Here is a 26561-nt window from a genome sequence, read left to right on the forward strand (position 1 = left end):
CGATAAAATTAGTACTATTGAGGTTTTCCAACATATTCCAAAGTGCAATAGTGTAAGGAGCTCCAGCAGTTAACTCCTGACCAATCTGGTTTCATCTCTACTCCCACCCACTTGCTCCTCCAGGCAATTTGAAGCATATCTTAGAAACCACACCCTGCTGCCCATAGCAGTACTTTTTTTTTTTGGCCATGCTGCAGAATGTAAATTGGTGCAGCCGATATGGAAAACATTATGAAGTTTCCTCAAAAACTAAAAATAGAGTGGCCATATGATCCTGCAATCCCACTCCTGGGCATATATCCAGAGAAGACTATAGTTCCAAAAGATACATACACCCCAATGTTCATTGCAGCACTATTTACAATAGCCGAGACATGGAACCAACCTAAATGTCCATCCACAGATGGACAGATGAAGGATAAAGATGTGGTACGTATATACAATGGAATACTACTCAGCCATAAAAAAGAAGGAAATAATGCCATTTACAGCAACATGGATGGACCTAGAGATTATCATACTAAGTGAAGTAAGTCAGAAAGAGAAAGAGAAATACCATATGACATCAGTTATATGTGGAATCTAAAATATGACACAAATGAACTTATCTATGAAGTAGAAACAGACTCACAGATATAGAGAACAGACTTGTGGTTGCCAAGGGAGAGGGGGCTGGGGGAGGGAAGGATTGGGAGTTTGGGATTAGCAAATGCAAACTATTTTATCTAGAATGGGTAAACAACAAAGTCCTACTGTATAGCCCAGAGAACTGTACTTAGTGTCCTGTGATAAGCCATATGGCTACACAAACAAACAATAAAACCCCAAGAAGAAACGAGTAACAATCACAATAAATCCGCGTTAGTGAGATCGTGGTGTGATGAAATAAAATGTATATTTTGAGGCAGGACAAGAGAAATTAAAAATAAAATTCTCTCCATGTGCTTTTTTGGGCCTCCTCTGTCCCTCCCTAATGCAACGTGCCTGCATTATGCAATCGCCCAGAGCTCCTCAAAGACGGCAGTGCCTGCTCAATTGTAAAGATCATTTTTCCCCCTTTCTTCTGAAGGTTCACAATGTACCTTCCTGAAGAATAGAATTCTTTCCCAGCTCTGTGGGGGTCATGGTGACTTGCTACTCATTTTGTATATTCTTATCTGGGCTAGGTATCCTTGGTGAACTTGATGTAAAATATGTCATTTTGTTGTACAATCCTTTGTCGAGAAAATGTATATGACTGTACCTTCGACTTCTAACAGGCAGAATAGTTCTCAGAGCTTTCTGAGAATCTGCTTCCAGCATTATAACCCTGTTTGGCTTGAAGAAAATTCCCTTTTTTCTTTCTTTTTTAACTTGAGAGTTTATTGAATTTTCATCGACATTTTCTTGGCGTAGTCTGCAGGATATCGGAGACACCCACCAAAGGACACCAGGAGCCCCCCACCCTGAAACTTTGAGCCCCACCAGCTTCTTGGTATTCCTCAGGTGCTTCTCCAAGTTCTCCTGATATCCGGACATCATTGCTTAAACGCTGTCCTGAATTTTACTCCTGAAATTTATCTCTTTTTCTTGGGACTTGGAGTCCTGAAGGGGTTCAGGTACATTTGCTAGGCAAGGACCTAGGGGGAAATCTGGAGCGAATTGGGTTGTCTTGTCCTTTTGTAAAATTTGGCTTAAATTGGGAAGATTGTGTGTATATGGTCTGAACAAACTGTCTGCTAGTGAAATGAGAGACTGAGCCTGCACGGCTCTGAAGGAAAAGGGACAACTGCTCCTTCTGGCCACGAGGTGGTCTGAGGTGACTGAGAACCTAGGGGAAGTGTCTGAGGATCAATCCTCGTGACCTGTAGCAGTCCCACAGAGGATCCCACTACAATCAGTAAGTAAATTCTGCTTGTCATCGGGGCATAATAAAGGCTGATCATGTAGTGCCCCGAGAACCCCTGACAGTTTTAGACCACTGGAGGGAGAAACTGAGACACGTAAGAGAGTCAAACCAACCCAAGGATAGAACTCCCTTGGTGAACTAGACTCAGAAGCAGCACGCATTCACTCCATCACAACTGCCTTCAGAAAGTTGTTCAGATCATATCTGAATTAGGCTGCCAAATTAGTAATGGGAAACCATGCCTCAAAGGCCAAACAGCTCCTGGATGGGCAGCCACTCGCGGGAACTCTGCGTGGTTTCATGTACAATTGGAACAAAGCCAATGCACTTATCTTAACTCTTAAATGGCCAGGAGGGAGCTCTTTTCACATTTTAGAGAAAGTCAGCTTGAAAAAACACCTTTTCAAAGTTCTGACCCCAAGAGAATAAAAGTATTCCTAGGAGGGACTTCCCTGTTGGTCCAGTGGTTAAGACTCCACGCTCCCACTGCTTGGGGGCATAGGTTCAAAGATCCTACATGCTGTGAGGTGGAGCCAGTTAAAGAAAAAAAGTACTCCTAGGAGAAAGCTTGAAGTTATAACGTTTATTACATCCTTGAAATGTAAACACAGCCCACATCATCTGAGAATACAGCCTTAGCTCAGTTAGTAGAACGTAAAACTGAAAGGAAGGAAAAGAAGGGAAAGAGGCTTTTTAAGTTCAAGCAGGAAAATTATGAGGTCTCTGTGTCTGTCTGGATGTATCCGTGTCTGTGTGTATGTTGTAAATATGCTATGTCCCTACCTCCAGACGGTGTTATCAAAATTAATTTGTAAAAGAGCTCTGTTTAATGGACTTAAAAGCAAGCGCTGGGCTTCCCTGGTGGCGCAGTGGTTGGGAGTCCGCCTGCCGATGCAGGGGACGCGGGTTCGTGCCCCGGTCCGGGAAGATCCCACATGCTGCGGAGCGGCTGGGCCCGTGAGCCATGGCCGCTGAGCCTGCGCATCCGGAGCCTGTGCTCCGCAACGGGAGAGGCCACAACAATGAGAGGCCCGTGTACCACAAAAAAAAAAAAAAAAAAAAAAAAAAAACTAACCCAAATTTTTAAAGGATCACATGATCTAGAATTAATCTTTAATGACTAAAAACAAGTTTAAACTGATGGTTTAACTAATATAGACATGTCTTTAGAGTCATCAACATTAATTAAGTATAATACTTTTATTGTACCTAGGGTTACTGAAAGTCAATAAGCTCGTGTTATTTATGTTATAAAATTTGTCAACAAGATAATTAATGGTATGATGTTATTTTCACAAGTAATTAAATAGAGATAAATGGGATAAAAGCTTTTGGGTGATGCTTTAAGAATAATATGTTTTATTGTATGTCTACCTGCAAACAGTTTCTCCAGATTTTTGGCAGTTTGAAACTTTAGAGTTCTGCTAACTCAAATCAAATGTTGGAAATTCATTGAATGTCTAGATCATTTTTAATAAGATAAAATACTAAAACATTAATTGCTAAAGAGGCCTCTGTTTACCTACTCTTGACCTCTTATTACAGAGAGACTAAATATGTATGAAACTATTAATAGATATATTTTGTGCTTTATTGAAAGATTGTACTATGAAATGGCATATATTTCTAGAAATTAATTTTTAAAAGGGAATACTGAGAAGAGAGTTTTATGCATGATCAAGATTAAGTTTCGATTTAATTTAATTAAATAAATGAATTTTAATAATAAAGGTAAAATGATGTAAAACTAGAATTTGGTTTTTTCTCTGTTGAGAGGACAAAGTTTTCTTGAAATATGGTTCTGCTTTTGATAAGAGATTGTAGAGTTTCTTTACCAGTGACTTCCTGCACTTGCCTTTGAGATCTTTTATCGTCATTTTGGTTATATGTATCAGTATTGCCTCACAGTGACTTCTGATTCTATTTGACCAAATTTAAAACATTTTGATGTCTTTGACAAACTTTCTCAAATCAAATTCTAAATGAAGTTCTTTTGACCTCCAGCTAACTCTGGGATGCTTCAGTGAGGGCCCCTGAACATCCCAAAGGGAGGTATGAAACTAGTTAGGTATATTTGGTATATTAAATGACCTGGGAAACAATGCCAAATGAGTAATAATAAATCTTAAGTTACATTGTAAAGGTAAATATTATTAATATAAATGTTCTAGAAATTACAGGAAGTTCTTAAAATTTGAAGTGTCCTGGTATGATGTCAGTCATCGTTTTAGCTGTTATCTTAAAAAGTTGTAAGTCACAACAAATTTCTTTTTCAGTCTTTTGCATATATAGACAATTATTGTCTTACACTGATGCTTTTACAAAAATGCTGGTAGATGACTCGCTTTTTTTTTTTTTTTATGGTTTTTGCTTTATTTATTTATTTATTTATTTGGCCATGCAGTGCGGCTTTCAGGATCTTCCCTGACCAGGGATCAAACCCGGGGCCCCGCAGTGAAAGCGCCAAGTCCTAACCACTGGACTGCCAGGAAATTCCCAGATGACTTGCTTTTATGCTTCAAAACTAAATTAGACTCAGTAGCAAAGGGACTTCCACCTTGTGGGATGGTTATTTCAGAAAAGGCTGTCTTCTGGAGGGCTCCTGTAGAGTAAGCTACAGCCACGTGCAACAACATGGATGGACTTTAGAAGGCTATGGATAAGGTAAATACACCAGACGAAAAGGAGCAAATGCCTTTTCTCAGTCTGTGGCTGGTTATAGATGGAGTCAGGTTATACTCTCTGTGTGTACATTATACTTCAATAAAAAGGTAAAACAAATATACAAACAAAAAATGAGATTGGCCCCAAGCTGGTAATTGTTGAATCTGGGCGATGAGGACATGAGATTTGATTATGCCATTTTCTCTCCTTGTGTGTGTGTGTGTTAAAGTTCAAGGTTAAAAAAAATTAAATTCCATATATGATGCAGCAATTCCACTTCTGAGTATATACCCAAGAGAACTGAAAGCAAGGTCTTGAAGAGATAGTTGTACACTCATGTTCATAGAATTATTCACAACGGCCAAAAGGCAGAAGTAACCCACGTGTCCCTCGACAGATGACTGGATAAACAGAATGTGGTGTTTACACACAGTGGAATATTATTCAGCCGCTACATGCTGCAACATGGACCTTGAGGACATTTCTCTAAGAGAAATAAGCCAGGCACAAAGAGACAAAAACCGTATGATTCCACTTATATAAGGTTCTTAGAGTAGGGAAACGCATAGAGGCCAAGTAGAATGGTGGTTGCTGGGGGTTGCAGTGGGGAGACGGATTAATGGGCCCAGAGTTTCAATTGTACAAGTTGAAAAGAGTTCTGGAGCTGGGTTACACAACAATGTGAATGTACTTAACGTTATTAAACTCAAAGATGGTTAAGATGGTGAAATTTGACTCTTTAAGAATATTTTTTATTAAAAAAATTTTTAAATTCGATTTACAAAATCTTAAGGTGGCTCAGAATAAATCCAGCAAAAGATACGCAATATTTTATGAACAATTTATAAAACTTTATTGAAGGGCGTTAAAGAAGAGTTAAGTATTGACACACAAGAGGACAAGATCTCCAGGTAACAATATGGACTAATCCAAAAGCACAGCCTCAGGGCAAACATGAAGCTGTGGGTTGGTGAGTACAATATATCATTTCCATAAAACTTAAAAACACATTTAAAAAATGCTATATAATAATTGTGGGCCAGGTACTTCCTTGGTGGCACAGTGGTTAGGAATCCACCTCCCAATGCAGGGGACGTGGGTTCGAGCCCTGGTCCAGGAAGATCCCACATGCGGTGGAGCAACTAAGCCCATGTGCCACAACTACCGAGCCTGCGCTCTAGAGCCCGTGCTCTGCAACAAGAGAAGCCACCGCAATGAGAAGCCCGTGCACCGCAACGAAGAGTAACCCCCCTCACCTCAACTAGAGAAAGCCCGCGTGCAGCAACGAAGACCCAACGCAGCCAAACATAAATAATTAATTTTTTTTAAAGATTTTAAAAAAATAATAATTGTGGGCCAAACATATGGAGAAAAAGGAGAACGTAACCCAAAGCGTGTGCCTTCCCAGGATGGTGGCTTGGGGTGGGGAGTGGCATTGGAGGGAGGGGGCAGGTATGGAGTGTTTGGTTTGTCCCAGCTAAGGTTTGAGACCTGGCAGTCTCGGCTTCAGAACTGATGCCAACGGCTCCCCTAGGCTCCATGCCAAGTTCAGGGACTGCTGGTGGAGAAGGACCTGGGGCTCAGGGTACCTGCCTCCACCTGCCCCCCAAGAGCCAGCTCCTGGCTGAGACTGGTTCCCTCCCGTCACTGCCCTGCTCAGATGCCCCGCACAGCAGGTTAGAGGCGGGCTCAGGAGCCTCCTTCCTGTGGACCGGGGTTCAGCTGTGTGACTTTGGGCAGGCTGCTGCCCTCCCCAAGCTTTTTTTCTCATTTTGTAAACTGGGATGGTAACAAGGCCTACCTTCCTAATTTTGGGAATTCCCTGGTGGTCCAGTGATTAGGACTCAGTGCTTTCACTGCCGAGGGCCCAGGTTCAATCCCTGGTCGGGGAACTACGATTCCACAAGCCGCGCAGCACAGCCAAAAAAAAAAGAAAAAAGAAAAAAACACTTCCCAGTTTTATTTTCTTACATGGTAAGTATTAAAAGATATAACCCACACATACCAAAGCTCTTTGGGGTCCTCAAAAATTTTTAAGAGGGTAATGTTTATAAACTGTTGCTGTAATTGAAATTTACCAGGTCCTTCTGCCATGAGGGGGGGGGTGAGTGTTGGAAGGGCCAACCACAGGACAGTTAGCAGATTTCTGGCTTTGTCATGAGAAGAAATTAACAGTTGTTTTCCAACCCCACTGTAGTCGTCGCAAGACTCTCAAACATCGTCTATACACTCAACAAAGTTTCTAAATTACTATAATTTTGGACCTGTCCCTAGATCTTGAAGTTTAATGCACTGATAAAGAAGTACATATATTACTGTATTACATATCCAAAAAAAATCGTGTATCTGTAATTCAATAGCATCCGTTTCTTTTGTATCCTGTGTTTTTTTTTTTTCTTTTTAATACATGTTAAAACATGATTTGGAGAAGGGCTTCACCAGCCCGCCACAGGTGACTTTAACAAAAACAACGTTCGTAACCACAGCTCCTGGAAGACCACCAGAAAAACTAGAACTAAGGGGAAGTTAAAATTGCTGAGGGTGAGCAGGGTCTTGAGGGTATTTGAATATGGCCAAGAGGGTTGCTTTTTATTACATTTTAAGTTGTAATGGAGACTCCAGAAGGTGGGGGAAAAAGGTCCAAACAGTGCAAAAGCCCATCTTGAACCACCCCTACACCCTCAGTGTCAGTCTATGGAATCAGTGTTCCCAATCAGCAGACACTGCTATACCTGACTTGACAAAGCCAAATTGTGGAGTCATTTGATCTGCAGACAGGAAGACGAAACAACTAAAACCTGGATCCTCTGACTTTTCCTGCTGCTCTGGGAAAATACCCAAGGGTATTTTTGCAGCAAGCCACTCACAACCTTCAAACAGCTCACAAAGGTTTACAGAGAAAATACTCACTTGCTCGCACCTAGACCCCAGGGCAATTTCTGGAACTCATGCATTAATAATAATAAAAATAACAGCGGATTCTTATCCAGCCCTTACTCTGGGCCAGTCCCTGTTCTCAGCGTGAAATTTCATGTGTCAACTGGTTTAATCCTCACAGTAGCCCATAGTGTCCATACTGTTATCACCCTCATTTCACAGGTGAAGAAACCAAGGCCCAGCGGGGTCGAGTAACCGGCCTCGGGCGCACGACTCAGAAGCAGCACCGTCATTCGGTGGACTTTGATTTTCTGTTTTCAGCATGCCCGGGGGCCTGAGGAGGAACCGGCGTGGACTAAGCTTGCAGAGTGAGGAAGGCGGAAGGAACTGCCGAGAATACAAAGCCGGCGCCGCGGGAAGCGATGGGAGAATCTCCCCACACCCACCTCGGTCGCAGGCGCAGGTGCCAGCACACCTGGGTACCTCAGGATCCGGCAGGGCCAGAGCTGGGGACCGGTGTCAGTGCCCTGGGGGCTCCGTAGCTGCGGGATGGGGCTCCTGGGGGACGAGCAAAGACCTCCTGTCCGGGTGCTCACCTGGAGGCCGGCTTGGAGGTGGCGGCAGCAGCTTATCAAATTTACCTAGGTCCCCTTCCCCCGCCCAGCCCGGGGAGGCGGGGGCGGGGGGAGGTGGGCGCGTGGGCATGGGCCGCCCAAGACCAGCCGGACCTGTGGAACCCGGGGCGCCAGCTGTCTGGGGAGGCCGTCACCTGGAGAAGGCAGGCTCTTCCGGGGCTGGGATAGCTGTGGGCGGCGGGATGTCTCAGCGCCTACAAACTCATAAAATACCGCTGTCCCACTGGTGCCCCGAGACGCGCATGCTGGGAGTTGGAGCCCCAGCGGGTGAGCCAGGGACCTGGGGGGAACCTCCAGGCCCAGCTCCCGGCCCCCAGATTGACAGTCCCGGCCTGGCTCTGCCCCGGCAGGCAGGCAGGCAGGTCCTCGAGGGGCTGGAGACCGAACTGGAGCGGGAAGGGAAGGGCTGGGGATGAGGAGGGTGGGTATACAGGTGCAGGGTCAGGGGAGACAGGTGGAGATGGGGAGGAATTGGGGTCACTGAAGGCAGAATGGGATGCTGGGTAAGGGGCAAGGAGGACGGGGCTGCTCCAGGTGGGACGGAATTCTTGGGCCGTCTGGGGATGGAGTGGGGGGATTGAGGTTACTATGATGGAAATGGAAGGTTGGAGGATGGAGTAGAGGGTGATGAGGTCTCTGAGGGCAGGGTGGAATGCTGGGGATGGGGTTGCCAAAGGCAACTTCCTACACTGAGACCCCCCAGCCCCACTCCCAAGCCTCTTGCATTGAGAGTGAGCGGTGGGTAAGAGCAAGGGCTCTGGAGCCAGGACCCCTGGGTTCCAATCCCCGCTCCATCACACCCGAGCCACGCAACTGAGTCACTCCGTTGATCAGCTCCGTCATCTGTGACATGGGGCTGATGAGCAGTGGCCACCACACAGAGGAATGTCGTCAGGCTCCCATGAGTTAATCTATGTAAAATGCTTAGCAGCCAGCGAGGCTCAGAGGGCATTCGCCTCTCAGTAGTGATGACTGTTTTTGTTTTTCTCCAGCATCTGGATAACCATCCCTGTGAAGACCTCCCTGCCGTCCTCCCTCCCTCCGTGTGATCTTGCCTGATCCCCCTTCTTTCCCCATCCTCCCCAGCCGCTCCTGCTGTTCTGAAGGGATCTCATACACGTTAGACCCTTGCCCTTCCCCTTTCTGCTTCCCCCCTTCCCTCTACCGTGTGCTCCCCTCGTCCCTGCTGGTCCTGCTGCTGTCCGCTCCTCTGTTTCTCCCTGGGAGTCCAGGGGTCCCCAAAGGCTCCCAGCGCTGCCCCTGAGCAAGCCCACCTGTCCTACCCAGGTGAGTGTCTGCGACCTCTCCCTGGGCATTTCCCAGTGAGAATCAGGAATCCCACACTGATTTCTAGGCTGGCGGTTCTCTCTGAGCCTCATGTGTCCACCTCTGTTAAATGGAGATTATAAGCAGCGGCGCATCTGGCTGTGTGGGAAATGCCTCTGGAGCCCAGCCTATAGTAAGCGCTCTCCTAAGGGGGCTGCTGTCGTCCTCGCTCATCGCGGTGTTCCCACAAAGCTCCCTCCTGGTCCTTGATCTTCTGGTGGAGGTGCAAGGAGGTAGTAGGACCTTGGACTCTGGACCCTCTGCACCCAGACTTCCTGGGTTTTAACCCCAGCTTTGCTGCTTACCTGCCGTGTAAACTTGGGCAAGTGACTTAACCTCTCTGGCCTCAGTCTCCTCATCTGGACAATGGGGTAATATTAGTGTGACCTCAGAGTGACGAGTAAGTGAAATATCAGCTGTGAAGCAGCAAAAGGGAACTTGGCGTGTGGCGGTGCTTCTCACACGTTTTTGTCTCAGGACGCTTTGGCACAGCTAAAAAAATTATAAGAACCTTAGAGAGCTTCAGTTTATGTGAGTTACGTCCATGATAGTTGCCATAACAGAAACTAAAATGGAGGCATTTAAAACTATTGATTCAATCATTAAAAATGAGCAATAATAAACCCATTCATTAGTAAGGTAGATGACATTTTTCATGAAAAATAACTACACTTTAAAAAAGAAAGGGAGGGCTTCCCTGGTGGCGCAGTGGTTGAGAGTCCGCCTGCCGATGCAGGGGACATGGGTTCGTACCCTGGTCTGGGAAGATCCCACATGGTGCGGAGCAGCTGGGCCCGTGAGCCATGGCCGCTGAGCCTGTGCATCCGGAGCCTGTACTCCACAACGGGAGAGGCCACGACAGTGAGAGGCCCGCGTACCATAAAAAAAAAAAAAAAAAAAAAAAAAGGGAATATAGTGAGGAGAGGCATTGGTTTATCTCTCTTTAAGTCTCCTTAATTACTCCTCCTATCTGTGACAATTCCTCAGTCTTTCCTTATTCTTTTGTGTGTCCTTGACACTTTTAAGGTAGTTTCTTAAGGGTTAGTTGCAATGAGAATCTGAAACCACACGAATGAACTGGCTTTGGCATTTGCTGGCTAAGTGACCTTGGACAAGGCACTTTGCCTGGAGGCTTCTGTAAAATGGAACAAAAATAAAACCCATTTCACTGTGAAAACCCAGTGAGATCACAGCTGGCCTTTGTTTGGCCTACACAATAATGATAATAATAACAAATATACTCTTACAAGCGATTCAGATGGAAGACTCATTTAACCTCTTATTGGACCTTAAGCTGTAAGTACTATTGTTCCTTCCATTTTACAAAAGAGTAAACTGAGGCTCAAAGACATGAAGAGTCTGACCGCAGGTCACATAGCCTGGAATTTGAACCCAGGCAGGCTGGCTCAAAAGACTGTCATATTTGTTTTTAAAACTGTAAATTTTGTACTAATTTTAGATTTAACAGAAATTTTGCAAAAAATATTACAGAGTTCTTATATCCCCCTCACCCAGTTTCTCCTAACGTGAACATCTTGACATTTTGGAGTACTGAGCTGTTGTCTTTCTGATTTTGTTTGGTTTTTATAGAACAGTCCTCATTTGGGGGTTATCTGCTATTTTCTCACGATTGGAATACGTATTGAATTACGTATTTTTCTGGCAAGACTGTCCTAGTGGGATGTAGTGCCCTTCTCAGTGCATGGTATCAGAGTGTTCATGACACTGACATGTCTTATTGCTGTCACTGGTAATGTGAACCTTCATTGCTTGGTTAAAATGGTGCCTGCTGGGTTTCTCCACTGTAAAGCTTTTATTCTTTCCTTTGTATAAATATCCTTGTAATGAATATCTAGGGGAAGATTCCTTAAGGCTGGAAATCAGGTTTCTCCTGAAACTTTTGTGCACTAATTTTAGCATTCATTGGTAAATCTTGTCTGCCACAATTATTAGCATGGGGTGTGCCTAATTGTGATTTTGTAACTTTCTAATTCCCTCTCTCTGTCTAATTGAAATTTTACTGTAAGGAAGGGCTATCCCTCCCCGCCCCCTCTATTTATTTGTTTGTTTGTTTTGGTTATTTATTTATTTGGTATGGACTCTCGGATATTTATTTTATCCCGTGAATTAAACTCAGTACCATTGCTATTTATTTTGTGGCTCAAATTGTCTCTGACTTGGTCTTTTAGAACTCCTCCAGCTTGGCTTCTGTGTTCTTTCCACAACCCCACTCCCATCGTGTCCTGAGCACTGCCTCACCTTCTGGCACCACCAATTATCCCAGACTCATCTTGTATATTTCCTACCCCATCTCTGGAATCAACTACTTCTCCAAGGAGCCCTGGTTCCTTTGATTGGAGAATGGGTATTTAGAAACTAAGATCTGAGCACTAGGTGTGCTCACTGCTACTGAGGCGTCGCTGCTCCTAGGCCCTCTCACAAACAGGGCTTGACAATACATGCGGATATGTTGATATGCATACGTACACACCTATATTTCTATATATATATGAATGTATAAATATGAAGCCCGCTCATGCTCTTAACGTCATCCTATACCACATGGTATTTTTAAAACCTTGATTTGCTGACGTTTAAGAATTAATTAGGAGCTATCACTTAAAAGTTTGTATATCTACTCTTACATGCTTTTGGGCTATAAAAACCACCGTATATGGCTTCCCTGGTGGCGCAGTGGTTGAGAGTCCGCCTGCCGATGCAGGGGACGTGGGTTCGTGCCCCGGTCCGGGAGGATCCCACGTGCCGCGGAACGGCTGGGCGCGTGAGCCATGGCCGCTGAGCCTGCGTGTCCGGAGCCTGTGCTCCGCAACGGGAGAGGCCACAACAGTGAGAGGCCCACGTACCGCAAAAAAAAAAAAAAAACACCGTATAAAGATTTGCTCTAGAAGTTGACAGATTGAGTGGTACCAGAGCTGAACGATGGCTCCTCTCTGAGGCAGGGCAGGCTCTACGCTTTGCAACATACTCCACGTCTCCCTGCTGCCTTACTCCTTACAGCTGGCCCTTGTCCCCATGTGTATTACCTAGCTGGCCTCTAGACATCTGAGTTGACAACCCCTAAACTATGTCATGTGTAAAATACGCGGAACAGGCCTGCACCCAGTAACGATATTAATAATAATATTCATTCACTCATGTAACCCTGACTGTACTAGGCACTGTTTCAAGTACTTTACTTTTATTTTTTTACATCTTTATTGGAGTATAATTGCTTTACAATGGTGTGTTAGTTTCTGCTTTATAACAAAGTGAATCAGCTATACATATTACTTTACTTTTACTTATTCATCTAAGCCTCACAGAACCCTATAGGGAAGATACTATTATTATTCCATTTTATTGAGAAGGAAACTGAGGCTCAGAGAGGTGAAGTGACTTGCCCAAGGAAAGCACAGCTTGGAAATGGTGGAGCGGGGATTGAACTTGGAAAGCTGCAGAACCTGTGATCTTAACTACTAAATGTTCAAGAGCCCCTCAGTCTCTCGTTATTGCCCCTCACTCTCCTCACATCCCTCCCCACCCCTGCCCAGGCCTCACTGCCCGACCCCCATTTCCTTTCTCTCCAGGTGAGACAGGCTGCATGACTGTAACTTGGACCACATGGGTCCCAACCCCCTCGGAAGTGCAGTTGTTCGGGCTGCAGCTAGGGGGGGCCCCTGCCCCTCCGGGCTCAGGGCACCTCCAGCCCCTCTATGGATGGGGGCATTCTCTGGCGGAAGTTCTACATACACCGACCGAATCACACTGCAGGGGCTGCTGCCCAGGGTCCAGTATGGTGAGAGGGGCCCTGGGCCCAGGTGTTGAGGGGGCAATGGGAAGAGGAGTGGGATGTGGGCTAGAAGCTGCTATTGGCGGGTGGCTCAGGTGGGCTGGTACCCCTTCTGCTTACATGCAAGCCTATTGTATAAGACCCTGGGATGAAAATGGAAGGCTGGGGACCTGGGGTGAGGTGGACAGAAGGGGCATAGGGCAGACCCATTCAATCCCCACACCAGTTGAAGACGGATGGGGGTGAAGGAGACATCCTGGGGTGCCCCCCACCCCGCTCCCCAGCCGACTGTGACCTTTTCCTTTCCCCTCAGTTTACTGCTGCGGCAGTACTCAGGGCTGGAGCCGTCGGTTCCTCTTCAGGGCCCTGAAGACTGGGCCCCACTGGAGCCCCTGTCTGGCTGTGTTTGGGGACATAGGGACTGACAATCCTAGGGCCCTACCCTGACTGTGCAGTGACACCCAGCAGGGCAGGTACGACGCTGTTCTTCATGTGGGTGAGGCATCAGCCAGGGTGCGCCTGGAGGTTTGGGGTCGGGGAGGGGAAGCTTGGGTGGGAGGCAACGCCAGGACCGCGGAGGGGACCTGGGCCGGGGCTAGCGTGGCTCTGCAGGCTGGGGGATGAGACTGGCCACAGAGACGGTGCTGTGGTCAACCAGGCTGCCCAGGTTAAAATCAGTCTTGACGCTTCGAGCTATGTGCGTTGGTTTTCTCCTCTGTATTATTGTTCTAAGGGCTAAGACTAGGTTAGAATTCACAGGGCTCTTGTGATGACTAAATAAGTCGATATTGCCTGTCCTGTTGTAAGTGCTACATAAGTGTTTGTTGTCATGATCATTTCTGTTGTGATTTGAGAGGACGGGAACCAGATGGGAGATGGAGATTGGGGCCGATATAGTTCAAAGCCATAGTAGACTCTGGAATCAGGCTCCCAGGGTTCGATTCCTGGATCCTCACTAACCAGCTCTGTGACCTTAAACGAGCACTTAACCCCTCCGGGCCTCAGTTTCCCCATCTGAAATGGGGATGATAATAACATCCACCTCAGAGGGTGTTTTGAAGATTCAGGTGATCGAGCATGTAAAGCATCTGAAAATGTGCCTGGTACCTGACTAGACTATGTCAGTCTTTTTTTTTTTAATTCACCCTTATATATTTTTTTATTTGTTTATTTTGGCCCCTCCGAGGGGCATGAAGGATCTTAGTTCCCTGACCAGGTATTGAACTTGTGCCCCCTGCAGTGGAAGCACCGAGTCTTAAACCACTGGATCACCAGGGAATTTCCCAGACTATGTCAGTCTTAACGTTGTTATTACTCTGAGAAGGGGTGAGATGGCGGCTGGTGTGCTCAGAGCACAGGAGACCGGCAAGGTCCTGCAGGGGCCCTCGGGGACCAGAGGCTCAGGAAATGGTTCCAAGCGCACATGTGGGTGGGTGTGAGGTAGGGATCGGAGAATCAGGACGCCTCACAGTGGGGGCGACCAGGACTTGCACAGCCCGCACGTGACCAACCAGGTCTCTCAAATCTGGAGAAAGCAGAGCCAGGTCTGGGTCCTCATTCTCTCCTCCACCCCCCAGGAGACTTTTTTTACAACATGAATCAGGGCAACGCTCACGTCAGGGACAAGTTCATGAATCTCGAACCTGTGGCCGCCAGCCTTCCATACATGCGTGTCCTGGGAATCACGAAGACCGCTAGTGAGGCCTGAGGGCTCAGGGTGGGCAAGGGCCTGGCCAAAGAAAAGTCCTTCCTAGTGTCTCACCTTAGTCTCTCGTACTGCAGCAGCTCATTTGTGGAAGTGAGAGGAAAGGAGATGAGGGCTGGGCTGGGAGCCAGGCCTGGCCTGACAGTGGGAGGTGGGGGTGGGCGGGGGCACCCAGACCTTCTCCCCACCGTTTTACTTCCTTTTATCCAGCAACTTCTCCAACTACAAAGCTCGCTTCATCATGCCAGGGGACAGTGAAGGCCTGTGGTACCGGTAACCTGAGGGAAGCTGGGGGACTGGCGTCCCTCCCCTGAAGGATGGGAGATGCAGGAGAGACCCCATATTTGACCCCTGCCCTTTGACCCTTCCAGCTGGGATCTGGGCCCGGTACACATCATTTCCTTCTCCACCGAGGTATATTTCTTTCTCCATTACGGCGCCACCTGGTAGAGAGACAGTTTCGCTGGCTGGAGAGCGACCTCCAGGTAACCTGTGGATGTCCCCCTTGGACCTGCCTCGCCTCCCCCTCCTGCAACCCCTGCCCCTCACACTGCGCCCTTCTCTGCAGAAAGCCAATAAGAACCCAGCAGCCCCGCCCTGGATCATTACCATGGGTCACCGGCCCATGTACTGTTCCAGTGCTGATTGGGATGACTGCACCTGGCATGAAAGCAAGGTGAGGACCCCCTCCCTGGGGAAAAGGTGCTGAAATCCAGGTTGGGGGGTTGGCCCGAGTCACCCCTCACCTCCTTGCTCATCCGGCCCAGGTTCGCAGAGGCCTCCTTGGCAAGTTCTATGAGTTGGAGGATCTTTTCTATAAATACGGTGAGTGACCCCAGGGGACTCCCCAGCCCCAGACCCCACGCCCCATCTCTCCTGGATTCAGGGACCTGACCCCCCTCTTGCTTTGTATCAGGGGTGGACCTGCAGCTGTGGGCTCACGAACGCTCCTATGAATGCCTGTGGCCAATTTACAACTACCATGTGAGGCCTGGGGTGGGCTGAGAGCCATGTGGCTGGTGTCAGTGGACCGCCCCCTCAAGGTCAGAACCGCGGGGCCTGGCTGGGTATGACAGGCCCCTCCCCTTTGTCCCTTCTCCAGGTATTTAATGGCAGCCGAGAGATGCCCAACACCCACCCTTGTGTCCCGGTCCGCATCATCACCGGATCTGCCGCGAGCAGGGTGGGGGGAGGGGGGGTGCTGCTTTGGCCTCTGATCTATTGAGGGCTGCACTTGTACCAGCCTGGGTGCCTCATCCTTTATACAGCTGCTATCTCTTATGTGGTTAGATGCACCTAGTATCAATAGCATGCCCATTGCACAGATGTGGAAACAGAGGCTCAGACAGTAAAATACTCCTTCAGAATCGCAGGATCAATAAGTGGCGGGGGCAGGGGGTGCTTGCCCAGGTCTACTGGATGGATCCAGGGCAGAGGGCTTATTATTAGCATTGTAACTGGACTCCAGACTTCATTCACATTGCACCAGCTTTCCCACCAATGACCTTTTTCTGTTTCAGGATCCCACACTGTATTTAGTTATTGTGTCTCCTTAGTCTCCTCCAAACTGTGATGGTTCCTCCCTCTTCCCTTGTCTTTCATTCAGGTCAGTTGTTTTGTTCAGAATGCCCCTGGATCTGGGTTTGTCTGATATTTTCTCCTGCCAAGATTCGGGTTATGCATTTGGGGCCACACAGTCACAAATGATGGTCTGTCCTTCTCAGCGGGCCATACCGGGGGGGGGTCCCTGTCCTCACTGTGTCTCATTCCTGGAGGGATTTCTCTGAATCACCTGTTTAAGGAAGTGTCTGCTGGGTTCTTGCTCTGTAAAGTTGTTGTATTTCCCTTTTTAGTTGATAAACATCTTGGGGGAGATGCTTTTAGACCCTGCAAATGTCCTGTTTCTCCTCTAACTTTCACCTGCTAATTTTTGAACCCATCAGTGGGTCTTGTCTGTTACAGTGATCACTGGGATGTTCCACTGGGGATCTTCTATTTCCCTCATTCCTCCTCGATTTATTAGTTAGCATCCTCCCATGAGGAAGAGTTGTCCCTTCTGCCCCATTTATTTGGTTAGTTAGTTATGGATTTATACTAGTATGGCCTCATGGGTAATTATCTTCTCCCGTGGGCTCGAATCCAATACTCCTGCCGTTTACGCTGCTGCCTAGATTGCTCTAACTTTGGCCACTGGGAACTCTTCAGATCAGGCCGTGTCCTTTCGATGTGTCCCTGTCGTTTTGTGGGCTCTCTCTTACTTTTTGGCACTACAGGGTGCTCCAGGATCATCTTCTGTCCCCCTACCCCCACCCGCCGAGCCTTGGAATCAGTCACTTCCACAAGAAGCGAGGGCTTATTTTTTAAGCTGTTTCTTACAAATTAGTGAGATCAAAGTAAGAACCTCTCATGATAAAAATTCAAACAGAACAGAGGGCAGGAGGTAAAACTCTCCACACCCTTCTTAGTCCCACTCTCAACGGTTACATCTCGGGTGGCATTTGAGAATATTTTCCATGTATGCAAATGAGTCATTGTCTCAATGGAGTTGTGTTACGGCATCACCCACTTTTTAAAAACAGCTTGGATCATGCTTCACACCCTAGCAGTTCTCAGCCTTGGTGCACGTTAGAATTACCTGGGGAGGTTTTAAAACTCCAGTGCCTGGGCCCAACCCCAGAACAAACACCAGAATCTCCGAGGGCTCGGCCCTGGCATTGCCACCCCTGTGCGGCCACCACCTGCAGCAGGAAATAGAATGTTATCAGTGCAGGTGGCTCCTCATAGGTGTAGGTGATCACTATTCTGACCTTAATCAGTGCAGATTAGCTTTTTTCTTTCATTTTAAATTTTGAAATTATTTTAGACTAACAGAAAAGTAGCAAAAATAATACAAAGATGTTCCATATCCCCTTTACCAAGATTTCCCAAATGTGAACATTTAACCACGCTTGTTTCAATCTCTGTTTTTGTCTGTCTGTCTGTCTAAGTGTGTGTGTGTGTGTGTGTATACATCTTACTATTATTTTCAGATCCGATGAAGAGTACGTTGCAGAAATGATGCCCCTTTATCTTTCCATCTGTATGTCCTAAGAAAACGAGGACATTCTCTTACATCAGTACAGTATAATAATCAGATTCAGGTAGTTAACATTGATAATATACCATTATCTAATCTCATTCAAATTTAGCCAATTGTCCTATTCATGTCCTTTAAATTAAAGAATTTTTTTTTTTCTGGTCCAGAATCTAGTCTAAGATCATACATTCTACTTCCGTGTCTTATCTCTCTCCCTTCCTTTTTTTTTTGCGATACGCTGGCCTCTCACCGCTGCGGCCTCTCCCATGGCTCACGGGCCCAGCCACTCCGTGGCACGCGGGACCCTCCCGGACCGGGGCACGAACCCGCGCCCCCTGCATCGGCAGGCGGACTCTCAACCACTGCGCCACCAGGGAAGCCCCCTCTCCCTTCCTTTAATCAGAAACATTTCCCTACTCTTTCTTCATTCTTCATGACTTTGAAAAATTTGAAGAGCATAGCAAAGTTGTTTTGTAGACTATCCCTCAGTTCGGATTTGTCTGATGTTTGCTGGTGATTAGACTGAAGTTACACATTTTGGGTAAGAATAAAAAGCGATATTGTGTTCTTTTCAGTGCACCCTATGAGGAGGTGCGTGGTATCTCTTTAGCCCCTTTAAGTCTCAGTTTACACATCTTCTCCACCATAGTCACGGTTTTCCCCTTTAAAATTAACAAGGGTCTCCTGGAGGTACTTTGAGACTCCACAAACATCCTGATATTCCTCAAATTTTCGCCGCTACTTTGACCATCCATTGATGGTTCTGGCTTCAATCAGTTACTATGATGATGGCTGCAAAATGGTGATTTTTTTTGTTTTTGAGGCTGATGCTCCCTCATCCTTTCTGCTCACATTACCTGGGTTTCTACTGCAAGGATAAGCACTTCCTCTCCCCCAGGCAATGACGATTTCAATAGCTTTCTTGGAGGGTCTACTGTGCAGCGACGGTTGAGAGCCACCAATTTCTTCTATTCTGTGAATTGCATTTTCCCCTTAACCATACGTCTTGGCCATTTTTCTCTACCACCCCACTTTGTGATGGCTACCCTATAATTTATTTAACTGACCCCCACTGATGGCCGTTTGGCTGGCTTCCAGCTCAGGGCTTTTCGAGAAAATGCTGCAGTGGACAGTCTTGTACAGCCAGGCACTGTTCTAGAAGTCAGAGAACCAGGAAGCCTGGTTGGGTCAAAACACTCAGCAGTGAGCATTATCAAGATCAAGTCTTAACTGGCTTTGTCTTCCTTGGGGGTGGCAGGGTCCCAGCCTGGCAGGTCTTTTCTGCTCCCCAGTGGGTACTCCACCTGCGCCAGCCCTGGGTCTAAATGATTCTCTCCGGCAGGGTTGTGAGGAGCGGCTGAACCCCTTAACCCTCTTCCCGCGGCCCTGGAGCACCGTGCGCATCAAAGAGAACGGGTACACACGGCTATACAACCTCAGTGAGACCCGTGTCCACATCCAGCAAGTGTCTGATGACCAGGTCAGTGAGCAGTGGCCCAATCACCTGCCTGAGTAACCAGGCCTAGCATGCTCTGGAGCCAAGTGGTTTCAGAAGTGGACGTGAGAGCTGGAAATCCTGGGTTCAAATCCTGCCTCTGCTATTTACCAGCTGGATGACCTCAAGCAACTTTGAGCCATAGTTTTCCCATCTGAAAAATGGGGATATTAATAGTCTCTACCTCACAAGGGTTGAATGACTTATTATATATAAAGTGCTTAGAACAGTTTCTAAAACACAGTCGATTCTATAGGTATTTATCACATGAAGCAGGGGAAGAAAAAGCTAGGTTGTGGGAGACAGGTAAAGGGAAAGCAATATGATGTGTGTGTGTGGTAGGGATGGCTTAAGGTTAGATGGACCCAAATAATCATGGCTCACCTTTCTTTATTTCTGCCGTTGTAGTTTTATAAAGGTGCTAATAACTGACTGATTGAACACCTGTTGTGTTCCAGACTCTGAACTGGATGCCTTATAGTTAGTCCCTTTAATCACCACAACAATACCATGCGACAAATTTTCTTTTCATTTTACAGCTCAGAAAGGGGAGGTAATTTTCCCAGGGTCACACAGCCAGAGGGTGCAGAACTAAGATCTGACCCCAAAGACCATATTCTTTTCATGATAAATAACTACTATTTACTGTGTAGCCCATACACCACAGGCAGGCTCTTGTGTATGTTATCTATTCAGTTCTCCCCATTTTATGCAATATGGAAGTGAGGCTCAGAGTAGGGGCATGTGCTGAAGGCCACATAGGGAGTGGCTTTGCTGGGATATAAAGTGAGTTTTGTCTGACTCCAGGGTTTGTGCTCTAATAATAATAGCCCACACTTACCCAGTCCTTGCCTTGTGCCAGGTTCCCTTTCCAGCCTTTTCCAAATATCTCACTTAATTCTCATGATAGCTATGATGTAGGTACTATTACTATCATCCTCACTTTCCAGTTGAGGAAAACTGACACCGAGAGAGGTCTAATAGCTCACCCAAGGTCACACAGCCTATCAGAGGCAGAGCTGGGATTTGAACTCAGGCTACTTGGCCCCAGAATCTGGGCTTTCGGCCTTCATTACCTCCTTTTATTTTATTATTTTTTTTCTGTCCCTTGCATGATGGGAAGATTGTGGACGGTGTCTGGGTGGTGAGACCTCTGCTTGGCCGGATGATGTACCTCTGGGGATGGAGACAGCTCTCATCAGGAACCCTGGGCCTTGCTACCTTGGCTGGGGTACCCAGGCCCGGGAGGGTGTCAGGGAGGTCCTCGACTCCTCTACCTTCCTAGGTCCCATGTGGGGTGGATACAGCCCTGAGGGAGCTGGAGCAGCTCTCTCCTCCCCGAGAGGAGGGGGTCCCAACCTGCTGTGTTGGGAGAGCAGCTGTACGGACAAAGTGAAGCAAGACAGGTCTTGGGTGGCACAACCCTGCCCTCCTGCATAGCACTGACTGCGCAGAGTGTCCACAGGGCCTCAGGAGTAAAGAGGCTTATGGCTGTGTCTCCGTGGACTCTGAACTTTTGCTGGGGATGCCCCACTGGGCCGACTCCTCTCCTGACCACGGAGCAAGGGCCATCACCAGCCCCAAGTCAGCAGGGTGGGCATGGCTGTCATGACACCATTGTCCAGCAGGTGGCGATGGTGACTTTCTCCTCCAGGCCGGCCCTTAGTGCCAATCAGAGGCCTGTCTCCAATGGCCCAAGGAGCGGTAACCAGTGTCCTTCATGCCTCAGTTTCCCAGCCTGGCACTGACTTATCCTGGAAGGCGGGAAGTGTTAACACTCCTAACTTCCAACTGGGGCAGGTGACAAGCTTAGGAGCTCACGGAGCTGCCATTTTCCTCCCTTTTTAAATTTTTCCCCCTCCCCCTGTTTCCCTTCTTCCTTTCCTGTATTCAATCGGTATTTATTGAGCACCTGTCATGTGCCAGGACCTGTTCTCCGTGCTGTGAACAACACAGAGATGTCTGCCCTCATGGAGCTGACATTCTATCCAGGGTGTCGGACAGCAAACACAATAAATAAGTAAAACATATAATGGTAAATAGTGATAAATGCACAGAAAAAGCAGGAAGGGGGATAGAGAGTAGTGGGGGGCAGTGACAGTTTTCACGAGGGTGGTCAGGGAGACCTCACTGAGAGGGTGATGTTTAGATCTGAAGGAATCTGAAGGGGGAGCCATGTGCGCAGAGCAGTTCAGGCAGAGGAACAGCTAATGCACAGGCCCCGAGACAGAAGCACGCCCATCCTGTCAGAGGGCAGAGGGAGTGAGAGGCAGAGTGGGGATGAGGGCAGGGAGGTGACTGGGGCAGATCGCGTGGGACCTTGTGGGTCACAGGGAGGACTCTGTCCTTTATCCTGAGTGACATGGAACCAGGGGAGGGCTCTGAGCTGGGGATGGACAGGATCTGACTCCAGAAGTCCTAGGCAAAGGCTGGGCTCTGGCCCCAGGGCTGAGGGCTCCCCTGAGAGAAGCCTGTGAGCCCCTAGCTCTGGCTGATGGCACATGTATTCCTCCATTGCGCCATGCAGTTTCAGCCTCCTCACATCTTATTCCCCCCCAGGCTCCACTAGGCCCAAGGCTCCTTGCAGTTTCTTTCTTTCTTTTTTTTTTTTTTTATTTACTTGGTTGTGCCAGGTCTTAGTTGCAGCAGTTGGGTTCCTTAGTTGCAGCAGGCAGTTTCCTTAGTTGAGGCTCACCAGCTTCTTAGTTGTGGCACATGGGCTCCTTAGTTGTGGCTCGAGAGCTCCTTAGTTGCAGTTCACTGGCTCCTTAGTTGTGCCATGTGAACGCTTATCTGCGGCATGTGGGATCTAGTTCCCTGACCAGGGATTGAACCTGGGCCCCCTGCATTGGGAGTGTGGAGTCTTAACCACTGGACCACAAATTTGTAAATGCTCTTTACATATAAAGGACAGGAAGCTTTGCTTGCCATCTATATATTGCCACTGATCTTTTCCCATGATGTATTGAAACTTATCATTTTTTAAAAAATTTATTTATTTTTGGCTGTGTTGGGTCTTCATTGCTGTGCGCGGGCTTTTCTCTAGTTGCGGCGAGCAGGGGCTCCTCTTCGTTGCGTTGCGCGGGCTTCGCACTGCAATGGCTTTTCTTGTTGCAGAGCACGGGCTCTAGGCGCCCGGGCTTTAGGAGTTGTGGCTCATGGGCTCTGGAGCGCAGGCTCAGCAGTTGTGGCGCACAGGCTTAGCTGCTCCCTGGGCCAGGGCTCGAACCCGTGTCCCCTGCATTGGTATGCAGACTCCCAACCACTGCGCCACCAGGGAAGCCCAAAATTTATCATTTTTATGAGGCCAAATTGTCCTCACTCTCCTCACCTTTTCCATCTATTGAGGGTCACCTCCTCACCAACCCCTCCAGGAAGCCTGCTATAGGAGGCTCTTTGGGCCCGATTTCCTCTCCCAGGGCCCTGAAGTAGAAGGGCCTGATTGCCCATCCTGAGGAAACCCTTGGAGCAGATCTACCACTGGGCTTGTTCCAGGGCTCTGATCGCTGACTGAGATCCCCAACTAAGTTACAGGAGGGCTTCCCCAAACATGGGTTCTAGAGCCTGATGCCCTGCACTGTGTGCAGGGTATTAAAGAGGCAAAGACTAGGTATATGTATATGTGTAAGTGAATCACTTTGCTGTACACCTGAAACTAACACAACACTGCAAATCAACTATAGTCCAATGTAAAATTAAAAAGAGAGAGACAAAGGCTGTACCCGGCCATCCTTCCATCACTGGGATTTGGATAAAGTGCCATCGTCTCAGCTACTAGACTTGCTTGTTTTTTTTTGTGTGTGTGGGGGGGTGAGGTGGGGTTGCAGAGTCTTAGTTCCCCGCCCAGGGACCAGGGATTGAACCTGTGTCCCCTGAAGTGGAAGGGCAGAGTCCTAACCTCTGGACCACCAGGGAAGTCCCAAGACTTGTTTTTTTTTTAAAAACGGAGACTCAGTAAGGCAGAAAGACTTCAAAAGAGCACAAGAACAAGAATGTTTAATGCTGGCAAGGGTAGTTTAAAGGGCATATTCTCTCCGAACACTGGCGGGTGTGTGAATTGGATCCCTGCAGCACAACTTGGCAATGTGTGTCCCAGGCCGTGGGGAGGCAGCAGAGGGAAGTTAGCGAGAGCCTTGCTTGGGCATCAAAGCTAGGGATGAACCCAGTGTGGGGTTTCGAGCAAATGAAGTTACTTCTCTAAGCCTCAGTTTCCTCCTCTGTGGAGCAGGGATAATCACAGCCCCTGCTGATTAAATTATGCAACTTAGCACCATGTATAGTGCACAGAAATGTTTGAAGCATGGGAACTGTTACTATTATTAAATCTTAAAGATGTACGTTTCCTTTGACCCAGCAGTTCCAACTGTGGTAATCTTTTCAAAGGAAATAATTAAAGATGTGCACAAATATTTAACTGCTTGGATTTTGGGGGTGGGATAAATTATTTATAATAGCAAAATATTTATCACAGTTTAGATGTTCAACAAGAAAGAGTGGTTCAGACAAATTAGCATTCATTGATAGAATGGCATCTTATGCAGCCATTAAAACAAATGTTCTTGAAGAATATTTAATGACCTGGAAAGTTACTGGTGATATTTATAGTCTTGTTTTAAAAAGATACAAAATTCTTTATAAATGTGTTTCCAATTCTGTTTTAAAAGGTAGGTAGGGGGCTTCCCTGGTGGCGCAGTGCTTAAGAATCCACCTGCCAATGCAGGGGACACAGGTTCGAGCACTGGTCCAGGAAGATACCACATGCCGCGGAGCAGCTAGGTCCAGGCGCCACAACTGCTGAGCCTGTGCTCTAGAGCCTGCAAGCCACAACTACTGAAGCCCACGCGCCTAGAGTCCGTGCTCTGCAACAACAGAAGCCACGGCAATGAGAAGCCCGCGCACCGCAACGAAGAGTAGCCCCTGCTCGCCGCAACTAGAGAAAGCCTGAGCGCAGCAACGAAGACACAACACAGCCAAAATTAAAAATAAATAAAATAAATTTATTTTAAAAATAAATAAAAGGTAGGTAAATGCACAGAAAAAAAGACATTATGCAATCACTTATTCATTGCTTCTGCAGGTATTAATTAAATGCCTACTATGTGCTAGACACTGTGCTGGGGCAAGGGAGATGCACTAAATATTTAAAAGTACCTCTGCGGAGGTGGATTTACAACTTATCCAACCATCCATTCAACAAATGGGCAAGTACAGTGAACAAAACAGACAAAAATCAATGCTCTCATGGTGCTGACACGACAGCAGCAGAGAGAGCCAAAAAACAGTAACTATGATTATCTAATCATCTAGTATGTTAGAGGATGATTTGAGCAACAGAAAATAAGAAAAAGCAGACAAGGTAAGGGCTTTAGTAGCATGTGAGAGGGATGTTTGCTGCATTAGTCAGCATGGGCAGGAACAGTCCCACTGATAAGATGACATTTGAGTAAAACCCTGAAGGACAGAAAGGAGGTAGCCATGACGATACCTGGGGAAAGAGTCTATTCCAGACAGAAGGAAAATGCAATGCAATGACCTTGAAGTGGGAGAGCACCTGATTTTTTTTTTTTTTTTTTTTTTTGGAAGAGCAAAGTGGCTGGAGCTCAATGAGTGCAATCACAGAAAAAGATGTCCGAGTTTAGATTACGGGGTTTTTTTTTCAAAAAAATTTTTTACAAATAAATACTATAAACAACAAAACAAAAACACACAAAAAAACCTTATAAAAAGATTAAATCAAACTGTGCCTTGATTCCGGGCCAAGTTCCCGGACTCAAACAGACTGCCAGACGTCGTCCAAAACTCATTATTTACTTCCTGTGATCCCGAACCAGCTCGTTCGCCCCTCTAAACCTCAGTTTTATCTGTAAAATGGGTATTAACATACGTCTGTTGTGAGTATTCAGCGAGAAATTTCACTTGGCGGGGTGTCTGACACATAGTAAATGCTTACGAACTGTTTCTGGCCATTATTACCATTACTGCCTTCCACCCACTAACTCCTTTTGAGGGAAGGTGGGAAGTTCTGTTACCAGAGGATGGCCATTTTCCCCTTTAAGAATCCAAGTGGGCTGGGAGCCAGCCTCTCCGCACCCTTTCCAAATTTTCCAATCCCTGCTTGGCATTTTCCGCCTGAAGGTCTCCGATTGGACTATCAGCACCAATCAGAGGCTGGAGCGGCGCTGCCCGGAGCCCAGCTCCGCCCCTGAGCGGGCCCTGCCCCCGGCCCAGTCAGCCCCGTTGCTATGGGGACTGGTGGACGGCGAGGGGGGAAAGCCCCGGATGTTCGTTGGGGATTCAACATGGCGGCGGCAGTGGCCGTGGTGGCGGCGGCGCAAGAGAGCTGAGGGCGGCGTGAGGGAGCCGATTTCCGGGCCGAGCAGCTAGGCCGCGAGCGACTGCGGTGCCGAGCCGGTAGGATAAGTGGTCTGGCCACGGGATTGGGGTGCGCCGGGCGGTTGTAGAGCGTTTAGGCGAGTAGGGGGCGGGGCCGCTGGGGTCAAAGTTCACTTGTGGAGGGAAGGGTCGCGTCCGGGGGGGTCGTGGGTCTACGCTGAGCGGGAGGGAGGGAGGTGTATAGGAGGTCAGAGGTCAAACTAACGAAGGGGGCGTGGCGAAGGGGGGCGCAAAATTCGAAATTTGAAGTGGGAGTTCGTTGGAGGGGCACGGGGTGAATGTCAAAAAAGGGGGTCAAATTAATAATTTGATGGGAGGATGTGCCTACGAGGGTCAGAGGTCACAACCGTGGGGGCGGCTGTTGGAGTTAAGGCAGCAGCCAGTGGAGCAAATGCAGGAGACTTAGGTTGGGGGGCATCTTTATGAGATCAAAGATGGGGCGTGACCAAAGCGAGCAAAAATCAGAATCTGATGGCCCGACAGATGATGTTCCCAAGGGTCGAAAGTTAAAACCCAAGTGGGACATATTGCTGGAGAGGAGGGGTAGGACATTCAAGAAAGAAATCAAAGGTGCTTTCTGGTGGGGGAGAAGGAAGCCCCCCTCCCGCAGATAATGAAAAGAATTCCAAGCACTCATAAAGCACTATGTGTCAGACCCTGTTCTAAACTCTTTACACGTATTTAATCCTGACCACAACCTTATGGGCTTGGT

General features: G+C 47.5%; 2 protein-coding genes across 3 annotated transcripts in view; both read left to right on the forward strand.

Annotated features, from left to right (window-relative positions):
- Positions 1-7751: 7751 nt before the first annotated feature.
- Positions 7752-25840, forward strand: ACP7 (acid phosphatase 7, tartrate resistant (putative); the record flags this gene model as incomplete). The annotated part of the gene is given in 19 exon segments (XM_079906639.1): positions 7752-7892; positions 9189-9351; positions 12978-13057; positions 13059-13142; positions 13144-13186; positions 13494-13624; positions 13628-13676; positions 14758-14847; positions 14850-14877; positions 15096-15158; positions 15257-15321; positions 15324-15370; positions 15454-15561; positions 15653-15710; positions 15802-15869; positions 15988-16059; positions 19304-19441; positions 20571-20687; positions 25592-25840. Coding segments are annotated over 19 exon segments (1794 nt in total).
- Positions 25636-26561, forward strand: part of PAK4 (p21 (RAC1) activated kinase 4) — a 46582-nt gene continuing 45656 nt past the window's right edge. For both annotated transcript variants that reach the window (XM_079908245.1, XM_079908244.1), the window contains exon 1: positions 25636-25867. The gene's annotated coding sequence lies outside the window, so the exon portion shown is untranslated. The remainder of the gene's footprint in view (positions 25868-26561) is intronic.

Source organism: Stenella coeruleoalba (assembly GCF_951394435.1).
Source record: "Stenella coeruleoalba genome assembly, chromosome: 20".
Lineage (NCBI taxonomy): Eukaryota > Metazoa > Chordata > Mammalia > Artiodactyla > Delphinidae > Stenella > Stenella coeruleoalba.